The sequence below is a fragment of the Beta vulgaris genome, chromosome 1 (assembly GCF_026745355.1).
Source record: "Beta vulgaris subsp. vulgaris cultivar EL10 chromosome 1, EL10.2, whole genome shotgun sequence".
Lineage (NCBI taxonomy): Eukaryota > Viridiplantae > Streptophyta > Magnoliopsida > Caryophyllales > Amaranthaceae > Beta > Beta vulgaris.
The window spans coordinates 5436037-5453406 of record NC_079202.1 but is presented as its reverse complement, the minus strand read 5'-3'; the positions used below and the strand labels follow the sequence as shown (position 1 = coordinate 5453406).

At 35.0% G+C, this 17370-nt stretch overlaps 1 protein-coding gene and 1 long non-coding RNA gene across 4 annotated transcripts in view; one reads left to right on the top strand and one right to left on the bottom strand.

Annotated features, from left to right (window-relative positions):
- Window positions 1-596: 596 nt before the first annotated feature.
- On the bottom strand, window positions 597-11633 carry LOC125498859 (uncharacterized). The gene is made up of 2 exons (XR_007275521.2): window positions 11562-11633; window positions 597-908 (listed from the first exon to the last, which is right to left on the bottom strand). It is a non-coding gene; the product is annotated as an uncharacterized LOC125498859 (long non-coding RNA).
- The window catches only part of LOC104905760 (DNA-directed RNA polymerase III subunit 1), a 39458-nt gene continuing 23680 nt past the window's right edge, over window positions 1593-17370 (top strand). Inside the window, exons 1-15 of one of the 3 annotated variants that reach the window (XM_010694381.4) lie at window positions 1594-1894; window positions 2101-2543; window positions 2682-2811; window positions 3960-4112; window positions 7225-7384; window positions 9755-9891; window positions 10287-10399; window positions 10964-11063; window positions 12539-12754; window positions 12840-12988; window positions 13065-13206; window positions 13284-13424; window positions 13731-13919; window positions 14885-15104; window positions 16219-16312. In XM_010694381.4, coding sequence (XP_010692683.1) covers window positions 2476-2543; window positions 2682-2811; window positions 3960-4112; window positions 7225-7384; window positions 9755-9891; window positions 10287-10399; window positions 10964-11063; window positions 12539-12754; window positions 12840-12988; window positions 13065-13206; window positions 13284-13424; window positions 13731-13919; window positions 14885-15104; window positions 16219-16312 — 2012 coding nt within the window. In that variant the 5' untranslated portion in view covers window positions 1594-1894; window positions 2101-2475. Of the gene's footprint in view, window positions 2544-2681; window positions 2812-3959; window positions 4113-7224; window positions 7385-8619; window positions 8727-9754; window positions 9892-10269; window positions 10400-10963; window positions 11064-12538; window positions 12755-12839; window positions 12989-13064; window positions 13207-13283; window positions 13425-13730; window positions 13920-14884; window positions 15105-16218; window positions 16313-17370 lie in introns of those variants that run through there. The other 2 variants (XM_048647159.2, XM_019252240.3) reach the window with 2 other exon arrangements.

The window sequence follows — 17370 nt, the reverse complement described above, 5'->3', positions numbered from 1 at the left end:
TTTTCGAAAGAGATTATTAATACACATGGATGTATCTGTAGTGTCTAATTATAAAATAATTAGAGCATATAATGATTGAGAGCAAACAAGCTACACACACAAAAAAAAACGAACAAAACAAAAAGGAAAGAACATGAAGGTAAACACCAAAGAACACCATACTAATTTAAAAGGAACATTTGCAGATGAGATTTGAGAAACCAAAAATTATAGACAATCACAAAAATTAATGATCATGGAAAAAACATGAAAGTAAAAAAAGGAACACCATAATTATTTAAAAAGAACATATTCATATAAGACTTGATACTACATATTAGTGATACTAAAAAAATCATAAAAATGAAATGAACATGATAAGATATAAAAAGAACACAACACATACATTAAAAGAACATTCACATTAAAAACAGCAAAAATGAAATATGAATATAGGATTTGTTAAATATAATATATAAGTACTAAAAGAACATACAATTATAAAACAAAGAACACCCACACTGTTTATGAAAGAACATAAGGACATGAAAGTATATTATATAAAACATAAAAATATATTATGTATTTTATGACGGAGTATAATAAGAACTTGCAAAGAACATGAAAGTATATTATATAAAGCATAAAGTTTATTACAAAGAACATTAAAGAATTTATAAAAGAACACAAGATCAAATGTCAATATTATTAAAAAATGAACATAATTATACGAGAATACCATTTAAAACAATTAACTAAAGCTATTATGTGCACCACATGCACACGAGTCTTTAAATTTATTCAGTGTTTTCAAGCTTCTTAAACTTCCTTGCCAAGACCTGGAGTTCGACCCTTTTGACATTAGCATTGTCGGTGAGTAAATCAATGCAATATTGTATATATATCCTTAGCTTCTTCAAACCTTCAAACTGTTTTAATAAATATAATTATTAGAATAAAATAACAATCTCAATTAAAAAGGAAAGAACATGAAAGTAAACACCAAAGAACACCATACTATTTTAAAAGGAACATTTGCAGATGAGATTTGAGAAACCAAAAATTATAGACAATCACAAAAATTAATGATCATGAAAAAGAACATGAAAGTGTAAAAAAAGGAACACCATAATTATTTAAAAAGAACATATTCATATAAGACCTGATACTACATATTAGTGATACTAAAAAAATCACAAAAATGAAACGAACATGAAAGTATATAAAAAGAACACAACACATACAATCAAAGAACATTCACATTCCATACTGATTGTCAGAGTATGCACATACAATAATTGACATAACTAAACTACAAAAAATAAAACAATTCATGCAATTAAAATTATATTATCACATAACAGGTTAAAAACAATTCCTACAATTAAAATTTATTAATAGTTCAGGCAATTTAATTTTACTAACAATTCATGCAATTAACACAATTATAATTCAGTAACAATTCTTACTACCAATTCAAATTCACTATTCAATTTATACCATTAACAACATACTAACAATTTACCAATAAGTATGAATTTATGAGAGAAAAATAAACCAAATTCTAAAAGAAACCATAGCATAGTTTATATTCTAAAAAAAACGCATCACTGTATGTCTTCTTTTCATTCAGCTTAAGTCATAGTACAAGTTGTTTCCCAAAAACCTCCAATTGTCACTATTTCCCTCAATGAGCAAAGCTTCAATTGGAAGCTTGAAATAAAAACTCAAAATCATCCAATTCATTTATTCTCTCTTGCGAAAGTCATGAAGATTAACCCACCAAAAATTAATTTGACCCACTGGTTTGATTTAGTTGCTTTGTTCTCATCCATGGCGTCAATGGTGAAAAATCAATGTGAAGAGGGCATGCAAAACCTTGAATGAGATAAATATGAATTTTGAAATTTCACAGGTATTTTATCAAAACCGGATATCAAGGGATTTCTATATATATATATATATATTTAAATCTGTTTATATTATCTGATTTATAGATATTAATTTTTATAATTTTTTTTCCACAAAACATGGTTATTATTTTTTAAAATCAGTTATTTTCACAAAAAATTAATAGATAATATTGTAGCATTTAATTTTTTTTTTTTAAAAAATTTACAGCGATGAATCTGGAGTTCTACCGCAATTTCTGGGAGAATTTTACTGATTTCTGTCATTTTGTTTTTTTAAAAAAAGTTATTTATATAAATAGCGTTTTGTCAATTTTTTTAAAGTTAATTTACATTGCTTGCGTTTTGTTTGTTGCAAATCGCGTTTCAAACCGAGATCACAATGTACAAGGTGGTCTCGGGTCTACCTACAAATTTGCGCCGCGCCACGCCACGCCAAAAGAAAGAAGGAAATTACCCCCTTTTCTTTAGTTTTCCCCTTCATCCTCCCTCTCACTCTCAGCCCACCGATCTCACAAATCATCGGCGGCCACATTGTCTCTCTCGTCGGAATACGTGAAAATTGAAGTTGATCATCAGCCACACCATGAATCCTCTGAGCAAAATTAAGTTCACAAAACAGCCTTACATCGAAGAAGATGACACTCGTCAAATGTAAACAATTTTTTTTTTTTTGTTTTCATGAATTATTATAATAAAACAATGTACCTTTCTTTTTCAATCATAATCTTTGAAAGTCACTGTCATCTGAGATTTTAATTTTGTCTTTGGTTGATTTTAATTTACATGCAGAGAAAGCATCGATTTTTCGATGTTTTCGGCATCGGAGATGAGTAAGATTGCAGAAGTTGAAGTGTTTCGTGGCGTTTACTATGACAGGAACAAAAAGCCGGAGAATAACGGTCTTTTGGACCCCAAAATGGTGCACTTTCTCACTACCTGCATAATTTCCTTCTTTCTTTTGGCGTGGCGTCGGAGGAGGTTTTAAATTAGAATCAATCTCCGACGTTTTAAATTAGAATCAATGTGTGCCGTTTTAGCGAGTGTTTGGTTGCGCGGAAAATATTGTTTTTCTTGTTTGGTTGTTAAAAGGATAGAAAAGAGCTATCTAGATTCTAGATAATCCAACAGTTTTCTCATAGGAATGTATATAGTAGATAAATATACTACTTAAGATGGAAATAAGTTTATGAAAAAATTATGCATCAATCGATGCACTAAATGAGTCAGATAGTGAGCATCATTTGGGATAGATTGTACATAAAACTCACCTTTCATTGAATTTAGATCAGGTCTTCATATTTTCGGCTTTAGATGAGATTTTATATTTAGGTCGAGTTGTACTCGGATCGAATTTTGACTAATTTGCGATTACCACAATCAATAGGTTAAGTCCTTGACGATCAACATGGGTATGGATTCGTGACACTTCATTTTGGGCTAAAATCATGGAAATTTTCGAGGAAATAGTCGAATTGAACCCTTAGACACTACCTAGTCTTGTCTAAGCTAGTCCGTTTAACATGTCCTTATACCACCACTAATATACTCCAAAACTTGCCACAACTGCCAAGGTTGCAGTGTTTACTATTGGTGGCATGGGCTTGGTGGGGCTAGAGAGTTGGAGGAGGCAAGCGGGTAAAGGAATTTTTTATTGCCTTTATTTGGGAAGTTCGTTGAGTTTTGTAAACTAAAAGCCATAGTTAGTGCAAAAGTCCCTTCTTTGATGGATCTGACAATGGAAGTGGTGATGGTTTCATCGGAGTAGGGTTGGTTGGGGAAGGCCGAAGGGTGGTTGTAGAAATCTTTGTTTGATTTACCTCTTATCGAATGATTAATGAGAATGATTAATGAATATGTGTACCTTGAGAACTTTTAGGGCCTGGTGATAGAATTCTTGCAAGTTTATTACTGGTAATGAGGATATGAGGAATTTCATCCTAGTCACAATTTTTTTTGAAGAGGCAATAAGGAGTAAAGAAGATTCTTGATACGCTTCAACGTTTGATTCTATTTACATTATGTGTGTTTCTCTAGTCAGTCATTGCTTAATGTGTTATATTGCTTCAGGGGCCTCCAAACAAAAGTGCTGGTCTTTGTGCTACCTGTCATGCAAAATTTGAAGATTGTCCAGGCCATTACGGATATTTACCTCTTGCATTACCTGTTTTCAACATTGGATATATCAACGCCATACGTGATATTTTAAAGTGTATTTGCAAGGTATCTTCTTCAATATATTTATAAATAGATTGTGCTTCTTTGCCTCACGCATTATTTTCATTTTCCTTTGACCCTTTGTGCTAAATCTTGATATGTGACTTTTATTTTATAAAGTTTGTAGATTTTGTTTTGAGTGACAAGGTTTAAGTATTTGATCTACATGCATAGTCTAATTAGGTATCCTGTCCTAGCATTGGCGTCTTAATGCATAATCCACACTATAGAGTCTGAAGTGCACAACTTTTTAGATTTTAATTTAGGGGAATTCTCATTTCTAGCATTTTCATTTGGCGTTTTACATATTTGCATTTGGTAACCAAAGAAAAAAGAGTAATATTGTTGGTAATTCTATACTTAAGTTATTTTCCAACGTGACATTAACGATATTGTATGCTTAAATCTCCAATAATATATTCTTAGGCTGAATCTGATTAACCATGGTCTCTGAATTGTAAGTCCCTGTTCTTTTGGTTTTGTTTTGCATTTCAGTTCACTTTAGTTCGTTTCCTTTACAAGTTGGGCTTAGATTAGTTCAGCCACTTTAGTTCAAAAGGGTTGGGCCTAAGTTGCCCTATAAAATATTGCCCTTTTATATCTTTGGGGTGAGCACAGTACACAAATTGTATATGAGGGAAGGAAAATTTTGGTCGGGTAAACCATGGTCATATAAAGAAGAAAAAAATATAAGGGGTAACTTAGAATTCTAATTATGAAAAAAATGGTTAACGAAACCTAACCCAATCTTTTTTACCTGATATTTAACCATAAAGCATCGTTAATGTCATGTCTGGGAAACATTATGGGTGTAGGCCTATCGATGGTATTATTTTTCTTTGATCATTAAATGTAAAATGCCAAAACACAGGGCTACCAACAAGAATTTCCCGTAAATTATGATATTATTCTATTATGCCAGATTAAAATTATTATGCTCTAGATGGAGGAGTAATAGATAAGGAGAGCAAAAGAGTTTGGGAATCCTATGACATAAAAGATGCGAGTTAATTGTATTAACATGAGAGATATGCAGGTATAAGTGAGTAAAAGAGGAAACCAAGAAGCTTGCCATGTTTCATTTTGCATAAACTTCTTTTTCGAAGTTGCATAAAGCGAAGTTGCCTCTTTTAGCTGTAAACAAGATCGACTTGGATAATTAGCTGATTGGCTCATACCTGGATTGTGTTAAAATACTATTTTGTCTAGTTCTATGATTTGTGGATGTTTTGAGCTTACTATCCTCCTGGATTGGTTTAACAAGTTTAGTGGCACTAAGTATCTATGTGAGTCTTATGTGATTCAAATTCCAATTCCTGTTATCGAGAATTTGCCTTAGGTCTTAATCTTATTGCCAACTTCTCTTAGGACCCGTAGATCAAGATGACATTATCTTCTTCAAGAGGATATATGATAGAACAAAGCATAATTTTCTTGAGGGGGTTAGGATGTTGTGTGACTTTTTTTTGGCAGTCCTCTGTGTCTAGCATCCCTTTTAATGAGTTTAAGCTTGAGGAAATTATGAAGGGAGTTCTTCTAGTCAAATGTTGCTGGGAAGACGTGTCATTTAGTGAAATATGAAATGAGTGGGATTAGATTTGGTTTTATTTTGGAATTTTGGTAAAGAGCTCCTGCACGAGAAACTGGCACTATGTACTCTGGCATCTGCTAATCAAGATTTGGTGTCCATTGCAAAGAAATTTCTGGGTACGGGGATGACGTACTGGACACTCGGATTCGTACCCGTATTGGATACTTTTGATCCATCTCTATCTCTCTCCTCTTCACATAGCTTTCTTAAATAATGGAATGGAGTAAGTATACACTAGTGATCTACAAAGTACGAACCATTTATGGATGATACCATTGTACCATTGTTCCTATGATTTTAACTCAATGCCAAATTGCACTGCGAAGACCGACTTGGAACGAGATTGGAGCTTGCCAAACCATTATTGCTCGAATTGTTAAGGTTTATTACTTATTGGAAATACGATTGCTAAAATGGCCATTATGGGCAACGACAAGGCCATTATGGACAATATTGGGCTGATAGGACCACTATCAAGACCGTACAACCAATATTAGGTTGTTAAAGCTAATAAAAAATTCATTTCACATCAGCTGCAACTTTATCGCAACAACATGATAGAGTACGCCTCAACAATACGTTGCCGTTTCCGTGCTTGCTATGGAAATCCAAAACCTTGGCCAAGGAATCAAAATTCGGTCATTCCTTATGTAATGGTCGTTATGTAAAGCATTTTGAACTTGAATATGACCATAACATAACGCCTCAATAAAAATCACATCCTGTTCGCTACACCATCCGTTTTATAATGGTGACTCACCATGTTAAAACATTCCTTTTCTCGTAATGCGTGTTGTGAATCAAAATTGGCCCAAATAAAATTAAAATGGGAAAACATACTTTGCAACACAGAATTGACGTGCACCAATTACATTTACAATATGATGGAGTATTCATATTTTAGGTAATTATTTTTTCATCAAACATATAACACCAATCACATGATAGGTTTGGTCATATTATGTTGAAAATACACTTCTGTAACAACAAAATTTTGAAATTGAAGTTTAAATTCATTATCACACCACTTCTACTGCTATCCGCTCCATTCACCCGTTACAATCTACTTCCGCAGTTTTTCTTCTGCTTTGTGGCTTACATAGTCTTATATCAAAGTTGTGCTAAGCTCAAAAACCTGTGCCATTTGTTCACAATGCAGTGATGCTGAGATTTAACACCTATGTGCCCAAATAAAGACCTTTTGATGTGTAAATTCAAATACTATTGATCTTGTTTCTAGAGATTCTTCTCTATGAGTCTTGATTAAAGAGATGGTTATTTTTATCTTTTGCAAATAGAAGTGCAATGGCCACTAAGAAGATTAGATATATATTTGGAGCTCATTCTCATGCTTATTTTGTGCGTATGTTTGTTTGATGATGGATCATGGATAGACAGTGGTGGTCCAACAAGATATAAAGATAGAAAGTTATTTGGTAGAACTATTATTTACTTGATCTGTAATTTTTTTTTATGCTTTGTTATGTATGTCATCTGAACTTCATATACTTCTTATTCTTGTGCCAGTCTTGTTCACGTATTCTGTTATCAGAAGAAGTTTGTCGTGAATATTTGAAGACGATGAGGAAGCTAGATAGATTGCACAAGATTGATCTGACAAAGAAGATTATGAAGATGTTTGCCAACAAAAAAGAAATATTGTGCTTCAGATGTGGATACGTGAATGGTATGGTCCTACTATTCTTATGAATAGCTTGTAGATGAATGTAAATGGCCTCGGTTTTTTCCCTTTCCTTTTGTTCAGGTGGAAAATTGTTGAAAAAGATCTCCAAACATTTGACGATCAATTTTTCATAGTATCCATTAGCTTACTCATTGGGGTTATGTGTTTATTTAAGAAGAGAGGGGATGTTTGTGTGCTGCTATGTTGCATGCTTACTGTGGGTCTTCTCTATCTTTTAGGACATTCCTTAACCAAGCATGACAGAAAAATAAATAAAACTATATAAAAGGGGTCACTGTCTATAATGTCCAGACCTTATAGAAACAATGTTCATACAATGCACGGGTTTTGGAAAAAAGCGATAGCCAATAAAAAATTGCGTATTTTCATACTTTTTGTCAATCTGTTCATTGTGGGAGATGGTGATCATGTATTCATATTTGCTTCTGTCTGCACCTATCTTAAATGAGTTAATTGTGCAAATTGGAGAGATAAGCAGTCCTACTTTGCCACATGGTCCTCTTCCAAAGGGAGCCAATTGAACTTCTAATTTGATGCTTTCATGAACTCTTTAAAGTTTGAACTCCACTTGTCTAGAAGCCAGTCTAATTAATTGGATATAGAATGACCGGAATCGGGTGCCTCCTATTGGCCTTTGTTTTTTTTTTTCAAATAAAGAAATAACAAATACCTTATGGTTTCCCCAATATCTCATAGATACCTTTAATCTTTGATCTATATTTTTGTTTTATTCTTATGGAAGACAATGTGGTGGGAGGAAATTTCCTTAAAAATTGTCCTTACATCTAGTTTGATGCCTTATTTCCCAACGAAGTGTTGTCTGTAAGCCCAAGAATGACTCAGAAAGATCACTATGGAGGCTATTGGATGGCTGAATCTGGGATTGAACTTTGATGCATTCATGTATTTTATCCTTTTGTTGTATGGGGATGAGGGGGGGAACACATGGTCACAAATAAGTTCCATCTTGTCCTTATTTGGGATTAGAGGTGGATTTTTATTTGTAATATTTCTAGAAACTACCTAAGAACATGTTTTTGTGACAACTACATTATACCAAATGCTGTAAGAAACTACCTTTTAATGCAAAAATGTTGTAAGAAGCTACCTTTTTGCCGGATTTCAGCCATTGACCATTTTCCGGTTTTTGCTTTTTATTTCCCTTTCCTTTCCACCAAAATTTGCAAACATCCACATCTAAATACCAATTTTCAAAGGAGAAAGGAGATTTTGGGTGAAAATGGAGGAAAAAAGAAGGGAAAATAGCTAAAAGAGAGAAGACCAACGTTGGAAAAGGAAGTCTACGGCCGGCATGCAGCCAAAGGTAGCTTCTTACAACATTTTAGCTTTAATAGGTAGTTTCTTACAATATATTTTTATATAAGGTAGGTTTTCGTAAAGAAATATGTTTATAAGATAGTTTCTCAATATTAGAATTTGAGAGTATGACACAAAACTCTCCAGGATCATGTCATCGGATTCGATGTCTAGCAATAATCATGGAATGGTTGAACGGGAGATGATATACTGGCAAATTCTGGTGACCCTGTTCAACTTGCCATTCATGTGATAATGCAGGCACGGAAGAAATGAGTGGCAGCAGCTTTTCTGGACAATCCAGCTTAATGGTGGTTAAAAAGTAGGAAAAGTGTTAAGGATTTAAGATCATTCTCTCAAGTATATTCTATGACAAAGGACTATTGTAGGGTACTAGGACATATTGCATGGGGTTCTTTATGATGAACATGGACTAAAGAAGGGTTGACTTATTCTGATTTATGAAGGTCACTTATACTGATGAACTGGTGATGGCTGGTCCTCGGCTTCTGCTCAGTCACTATCTAGATTGTATTTATTTTGTTTTCGATATGGTTGGTTGATTACTTCTGCTAATTTCAATGGTCAAAGGTTTGTACTTGGTTTTTCAAATCATTATTCCTTGTTTTTGGTGCATTTCTCTTTCATGATTGTGAAGTGCATATTCAGTTATCTGATTTTTCTTTTCAATTCTTAATTGTCAGTTGTTGCCATATTTGTCTCTTATCCCCCCTCTTTAATTAAGAGGGGAAGATTTCTGTAGTCAAATTTGGTCTAAGATGTTTATCATAGCTGGCAGCGAAGCATTTAGGCCATAGGAGAAGGGGGGGGGGTTGGGGGTATTAGGAATGAGGCTCTGGCAGTCTGACTGCACCAACTCTATCTGAATAATTTAAAATTTGTCAGTTCGAAGTTTAAATCTTATGCAATGAATTAGTGTCTATTTCAGCTTTTTTTCCGTGCGTTGATTGTCATATTCTATCTTCCCCGGCATGAAAAGTTCACTTATAGCTTCCAGCTAATTTTATATTTCAGGAAAAGTGAAGAAGGGTGGATCTCAATTGGCGATAGTTCATACTTTGCCAAACCAAGGTAGAGTTAGTGATGAGACAAAAAGTACTCTTATACAACCACACGACGCACTTCTATTGTTCAAGCAAATGCTGAATCAGGCGAGTCTTATCTTTATGAGCTTGGCACCTTTGTCCTCTTTTATATTATATATATATATATATATATATATATATATATATATATATGTAAATATAGATTACAAAATCTACCAGAATGTGTAAGCAGATCCTCCGGAATACTGCTTCCTTTTCGTGTTGGAGTTATAGCCCTTTGTAAAGTTTGTTGAAAGTAACAGACAACTTATACTTGCAATTCGTCGCTGAGCAGTGAGTAAGAGCTGACATTTGAAATGGTCAACTGAACCTAATCTAAACAGAAAGCAGTTAAATAGTTGTGTAACGAAGGGAATGGACTGCAAAGACCAATAAAATTGATAGTAATGATGGTGTAATAAGTAATAACTTTTTTATCCTAAGTTTGTTTATACTTGCAGGACTGCGAGCTACTCTATCTTGCTGATCGACCTGAGAAGCTTATATTTACTAATATGTTAGTTCCTCCAATGGCCCTTCGTCCTTCAGTTTTCATGGATGGAGGAACGCAAAGGTTGGCCTTTTAAGTATCTGTCTATTCCAATGCCTCGTGTCTTGCTTTTTTTCCCCTTCCCCCAAATAATTTTTGGGCCAAGGCTCACTTTTGCATTCAAATGGCATTTCAGTTTTTTCTATGGAATTTTTCATGAGATACTCCTAAGGTTTTAGCGTTTTGAAAATCACACCTTGTACCCCTAAGATTGTAACAAATCCACAATATACCCTTAATGACCAACAATCGTCAAATATGTAGTTGATCAACCCCTCAAATAATTAACCAGAATGCCATAATCACTTACTCTCTTTGTTTCCATAATCCCTTGCGTCAATTTTAACTAATTTGGGCATTTCGTTTCAGTGCTCTAAGGGTTAATTAATGACATCTTTTACCTTTAGTCATTGAGGGTATGTGGTGCAGTGCTGGATTCGTTACAAACATTGGGGGTACATGGTGTGTATTTCATAATGCGAGAGTACCTCATGTATTCTTTGAAATTATAGGGGTACCTCATGGATATTACCTTTCTCTTTTGTTTGTTTATTTAAAGTGTTTCCTCTACATTGTCAACACTTGCAGCAATGAAAATGACATTACTGAGAGGTTAAAGAGAATTATTCAAGCCAATAGTTGCCTTCGGCACAAAATGGAAGAATCATGTAACTCACTCAGATTTTTGGTAAGATAACTATATAGTCCATTTTATTGTGTCCATGTTTTGTTCTTATTGAATGTGGGTTGCCGATTTGAGAAAGACTGCATCTTCATGTGGAGGATCTGAAATCAGATTTACCAAATTCGACTATAAAGTAGGGTCCATAAAGCCCTTCGTTACAACAAGGACTCTGGATAGATAATATTTATTAATAACGACTTGACATAGGGCCTTACTTCAGTGCTGTTGTTTTTATTTGTTTCAGTTTCTTGATCGAATTCTAAGACTTCCATCTTCAGGATTTCTTTGAAAAATTTGTTAGGACTTGCGAGATATTTTTGAGTATTTTAATCTGGTCTGTGGTGGGCAAAAAACGGGGACCGTTACCTGTTTCCCATCTTTATCTTAAGACGAGGCACCTTAGATTTTGGGACTCTGATGTCCATTTCTAAAATATTTGAGTACAAGGAAATAAAGACAAGATATTTGATTCTGCAATAACTTATTGCAAGATTGACTCACCTTTTTGTTCTCCTTTCTTCTGATTTCTTGGTTGGGTTGAACCGTTGAAGAAAGCTATACAGCGGAGGAAAGATATTCAAGGAGAGTACTTAATCATAATCAGAACAATTGACATCATGTGAATTGAAAGTGTCAGACCAAAAGTGGGGGTGTAGAGATAAGAGATTTCCCTCTGTTTGATCAAATGCTTTACTATAAATCTGCCTTAAGAAATTCTTTCTTCTAACCCAACTTCCTGCAGTAGATGATTGGTCCTAAGGCATCTATCAAAGTAACGTATATTAGTAACCTACATGCCTCATATCTAGAAACATTTTAAAATTTGCATGTTCTATGAAATCGGCTGGTCGATGCCGCAAGTAGAAGATGGTTATTATGGAGCAAGTAACACGGTGGAAGCTAGAAGAGAGTCTGATGACAATGGGTGAAGGTTGTCTCATCATGATTATAGTGTAATTAGGATTAACTGGATATGTACCTAGAAGATTAGTTTCGGAAGTAGGGGCCAAGATGCTTGTATGAATGTTTAAGCAAGAAACTAAAGGTGAAAGGGTGAAATTTTGTTTGAAATTCGAGTTTGTGGCTCAAACCAAACATGGTCTGGCACCATAATGTCTGAGGATTGTGGAAGACCCCTGCCATCTTTGCTATTTAATGTCATAGGGTGAGTAGCAACTAGCAAGTAAACATTCTTCATGTAGCATACTTACATCATTCATGGTAACTATGCTGTGACATATAAGGGCTCCTAGCTTTATTCAAAATCTTATGGTTCCATGGCCCTCTTGGATGAAACCAAATGTTCGTCTCTTTACAATCTAAACTCGTATAATGGAGGAAAGTTGATACTTTCATGATTCCTGAATCTAGAGGGAGTTCAGCAACTTCTGAAATTTAGAAGTTTTATTTAATTCAAAGTATTGGTTATGTAAGCGCATGTGAGCATATCTGAAGTTGTACTGACAGAAATTGTTCAGGATGACTGGAATTACCTTCAAGTTGAAGTTACTCAATACATAAACAGTGAAGTTCGTGTTGCTTCACAAGGTCCGCAACCTACAAAGCCATTGGCCGGGTTTGTTCAACGCTTAAAGGGAAAGCATGGACGTTTCCGCGGGCACTTGTCAGGGAAGCGTGTTGAGTTCACTGGAAGGACTGTCATATCTCCTGATCCAAATCTGAAAATTACAGAGGTTCATTATTTTATAACCTGTTGGTCATACATTATTTAATTAATTTTGGTAGAAACTAAAAAACAGTTACTTTTGTGTCTTGCAGGTTGCAGTTCCACTACTAATGGCGACAGTCTTGACGTATCCTGAACATGTTAACCATCAAAATATAGAAAAGTTGAAGCAGTATGTGCAGAATGGGTCAAAGAAGTATCCAGGTGCAAAGTTTGTAGTAGAGTCAAATGGTGATCGGAGGTAAGCCTTCTGGAAATCTTGCAGGTTGTAATCATTTTATAAATTGTCATTGGAGTTTGTCTATGCTCTCTTGCAGGGATTTGTCATTTGGTAACCGGAAAACGATAGCTGATGGACTGAAGTTCGGCTCTATAGTTCATCGTTACTTAGAAGATGGCGATGTTCTTCTATTCAATAGACAACCAAGCTTGCATCGGATGTCTATGATGTGCCATAAAGTAAAGGCTAATTTCCAACTTTATGTTTAATTATGTAGTGAAAGCCCAATATTGATGTATAACTACAATGCTTGTAGGCTAGAATAATGCCATGGAGAACATTGAGATTCAATGAATCTGTTTGCAATCCGTACAATGCTGATTTTGATGGTGATGAAATGAACATTCATGTTCCACAGACTGAAGAGGCTCGGGCAGAGGCTTTGATGTTGATGGGGGTAAACTTAATTTCCATTTTTCCTTCTTTTAAATCTCCCATTCAGGCCTAGGCACCATCTTATCATGTACAATTAATTTTGATTCTTGAAATAGCTATTGGTGTGCCTATCTTACTGCCTGAGTTTGTGCCATGTAAATAGCTGTACAATTTTTGTTGTTTGTCCAGCTTGTCTTCTTGGATCCTAATTATCTTAGTACCTTTACGAATGACACATGAATTGCCTAATTATCTGTGTCATTCTGTTTGAAAAACTCTGCATTTTGTGTTTTTTGGTAGTCACATTAAATTTTAAAATTAATTGCAGGTGCAAAACAACCTATGCACTCCTAAAAATGGTACCCTTTTGGTTGCTTCGACTCAGGACTTTTTGACGTCGTCATTTCTAATTACGAGGAAGGACACTTTTTATGACCGCGCAGCCTTTTCTCTTATGTGTTGTTACATGGGAGATGGAATGGACGCGATTGATCTACCAACACCAGCATTGATCAAGGTGTACTGTTAATCTTGTACCAACAAATGATAGTATATCGACTATCCTTTTGCAATCATATTTGCTTGGTAGAATTTATACGACTTTGCACTTTCAGTGCGTGACAAGGTTATGGCTTTGTTACTTGGAAAACGAGCTTTCCTTTATAAGGAGCTTTCCCGAGAAAATTGCATTGTTATATTTTATGGCAGACTTAAATCATTTAGCAGCTCAGGTTATAATATTTTTTATGAGGAGTCCTCGTCTTTTACATCCTCCCCCTCCTCAATAAAGTCCCTTGCCATCTCACCGCAGTGTCAAAAAATAAATTTACGGCAAACTTCTAGCTGGAGTTGGTTCCATTTTGTTCCACATTATTTGTGGTCATACATGTTTGGAGACCAAAAGCAATGACCTTGATTAAAACAAAGACATGCTTTCATTTTTCGAAGGACCTATGATGTAAATATAAAAACAATTTTCAGGTACACTGATGTTAGGTACGCCGCATACTCCTTTTCTTCCGTTTACTTGTAGGCTCTGCTATTCTCTATTAGTTGAGTTGATGCAAGCAGTTGTTTGTTAAAGGCTCTGTGTTCTTTTTACACTGGCTGCCCAAGCAGGTCTAGACTAGCCAAGCACAGCAGAGAGATTCCTGGTTTTCTTCATTGTGTGCTTAACCCCCTACAAAAGTCTGCTCTGGGCATTACAATTGAACAGTTTCCTCAGTTTTCCATATTACTAAGGATTTAGCAGAAGGTAAAAAATTAGGAGATTTTGTGAATTTCATTCATGAAAGAGCTAGCATCAACATCCTTTTCCAGAACCTAGGTTGCATACTGTATGCACTTCAAAATATATCTGAAGCTTTATACTAGTATATCTCTCATTATATATGGAATTGTGGGTAATTGAGCTTCCGACTGGGTTTATGTTGTCTTGCTTCCGTTCTGCTTATTGATTAATATTCTGTTATTGTATGGCAGCCAATTGAGCTCTGGACGGGTAAACAGTTGTTTAATGTTTTGGTGCGTCCGAATGCAGAAATCAGAGTATTTGTTAATCTCATTGTAAAAGAGAAGATTTATACCAAACTTGAAAACCGCAAGCTAGCTTGTAGGGAGGAAACCATGTGTCCTAATGATGGTTTTGTTTATATACGCAACAGTGAGTTAATATCTGGGCAGCTTGGAAAAGCTACCCTAGGTGAGTTTATTGTCTCTCTTGGCGATCTCATTATTTCTTTTTTTTGAACTCAATACTATAGTAAATTTTTTGTTTACTCATTTTGCTGTTTACATTTACCTTTCACCCTCCTCCCTAGACAAGAGCTCTATTGAGGTAGGTTAATGCTGATATGGATTTCAATGTTGCAGATATTTGGTTTTCGTGTTGGTCTCTGTGGTGAAGTGTACTTTTTCGTTTTTAATCACTATTCAGTTGTTTATTTTTCCCAAAACCTGGCCTTGGATTAATGACTTAGCAGCCTTGGTTGAGCTTGGCTCCACAAGAGTGTAAATGTACAGGTCTAAGGAGGATAACTTTGGTTTTAAGCATCAGGAGTCTCTTTTGATAGAAGAAAAAATGACAATATTTTTTCTACTTAAACATAGTTACCTATGCGACAAAGTTTATCTAAATGTGATTTTCAATCAAAGTTTCTCTGGCTTGAGATCTTTAGCCATTATTTGACGTTTCTTGTTGTCATCCATTTTCAAAAAAAGGAGAAACAGTTTTGACAGGAAACTCAACTTCATAGGCTGAGTCAAATTTCTCAGCATCTTGTGGAACTGTCCATTGCCCTTTCGCTGTCAGAGTTGGTTAGTCAGATGTCTTTCAAGTTTCAAACCAAGGGACTTGGTGGAAATGGCATCTCATCATTCGCAGAGGAAGCATTCGTACATCTAAACCCCTTATCCTACTTAAGTTGGATGTTTTGTTGGAGGCGTTCAGGAAATGATGGTAGGATGTAGGATACTTGGAAATTGATGATATCATTCTCTTTGACAAATCCTTCCCTAACTCATGTTCTTTGGACTGGGTCATTAAAACTGAGATTGCTTTTTCATTGAGTTTATTTGTATTATTTCTTAGTGTGATTAGATCTGGATTTCATTACATTTGAAGTCTTGCTCTGTTTTATATTCCCTATTCTTAAAGGGTTGCTTTATTGAGATTATTCATCCAAAAGCCCTCCCCAACTAACCCCTGGCAATATAAATGAGAGTTATGAATGTGAAGTAGCTCTTTTATTGTATGTAACTTTATGCTTTCTCGTTGGCTGTCAGCAATAATCTCATTGTTGATTGAATTATTGCAGGGAATGGCAATAAAGTTGGCCTTTTCTCTGTTCTTGTTCGAGACTATAATGCTCAGGCTGCTGCTGCTTGCATGAATCGGTTGGCGAAATTTAGGTAAGTACTTGACTTTCTTCCGGTTCTAGCATAAGATCACCTGTCTCTTGTTAAAATTTGAAGTAATTTTTCGTTAGAACTTCCGCATAGTGGTCAACATTAATAGTAAGTTCATTTCCAAATATGTGTTCTAGGCAACATTTTGGAGAAAAAGGAAGAAAATATATATCTGCCTTTTTAAACTCAAAGCGTGTATTTCTCAGTACATCACACAGTTCTTTACACACCCTAAGAAAAACCTTGTACAGAACTCCAAGATAATTCTGACCATGGTCTAGGATGACTTAATTTAGCAATCTTAGTATGACCCTCTTTTGTGAGACAGGGGGGACGGGAAGGGGACGGTAATGAAATGTTACATTAGGAGATCAAATAAAGCACAATGTGTCTGCTTGTGCTGTGTGTTTCGTGTGCTTAGCACTATTGTTGTTTTAATTTAAATGGTAACCGGAGGCTACAGGCCACCTGCTCAAAGCTTGCTACATTTCAATAGTAAAAAAGTGTGGATGGCATCAATTGGAGTGGAGTGAAGTGGATTGTCATTCTTCCATATTGGTCCATCTCCAAATGTTGTTTTTGGAGGCAAAAGGAGCTAAAAATTTCTGTGTTTTTATTAAGTTGATATATCATTTTGTTTTAGATGAAGCGAAGATACCTACCGGCTACAAAACGTTCTGGATAAACAAAAACTTAGTATTGTAGCACATGTCCCATGTGATTCATAGCATGCTTTTGCAAGTGATTTTATTTGACACCTTGTTGTTATATGTAGTTTAATGATATGTTGAGGTTGAGCACATCAAAGACTTCTGGTTGTTTTTGAATTTATCCAAAAAGAAATAGTGTCATAGGCAACCAGAAATGAGCAGAGTTATATTCACTATGTTTTTATTTAGTTGTTCCACTTTGACTTTTGCACTATTTACATAACCCTTTTGACGTTATTTTTTAAATGGTATATATAAAAAATGTTACTCCCTTTGTCCCAGAATAGTCTGAACACTTTCCTTCTATGTTCGTGCCAAATTAGTTTGAACATTCCCATTTTTGGCATGGTC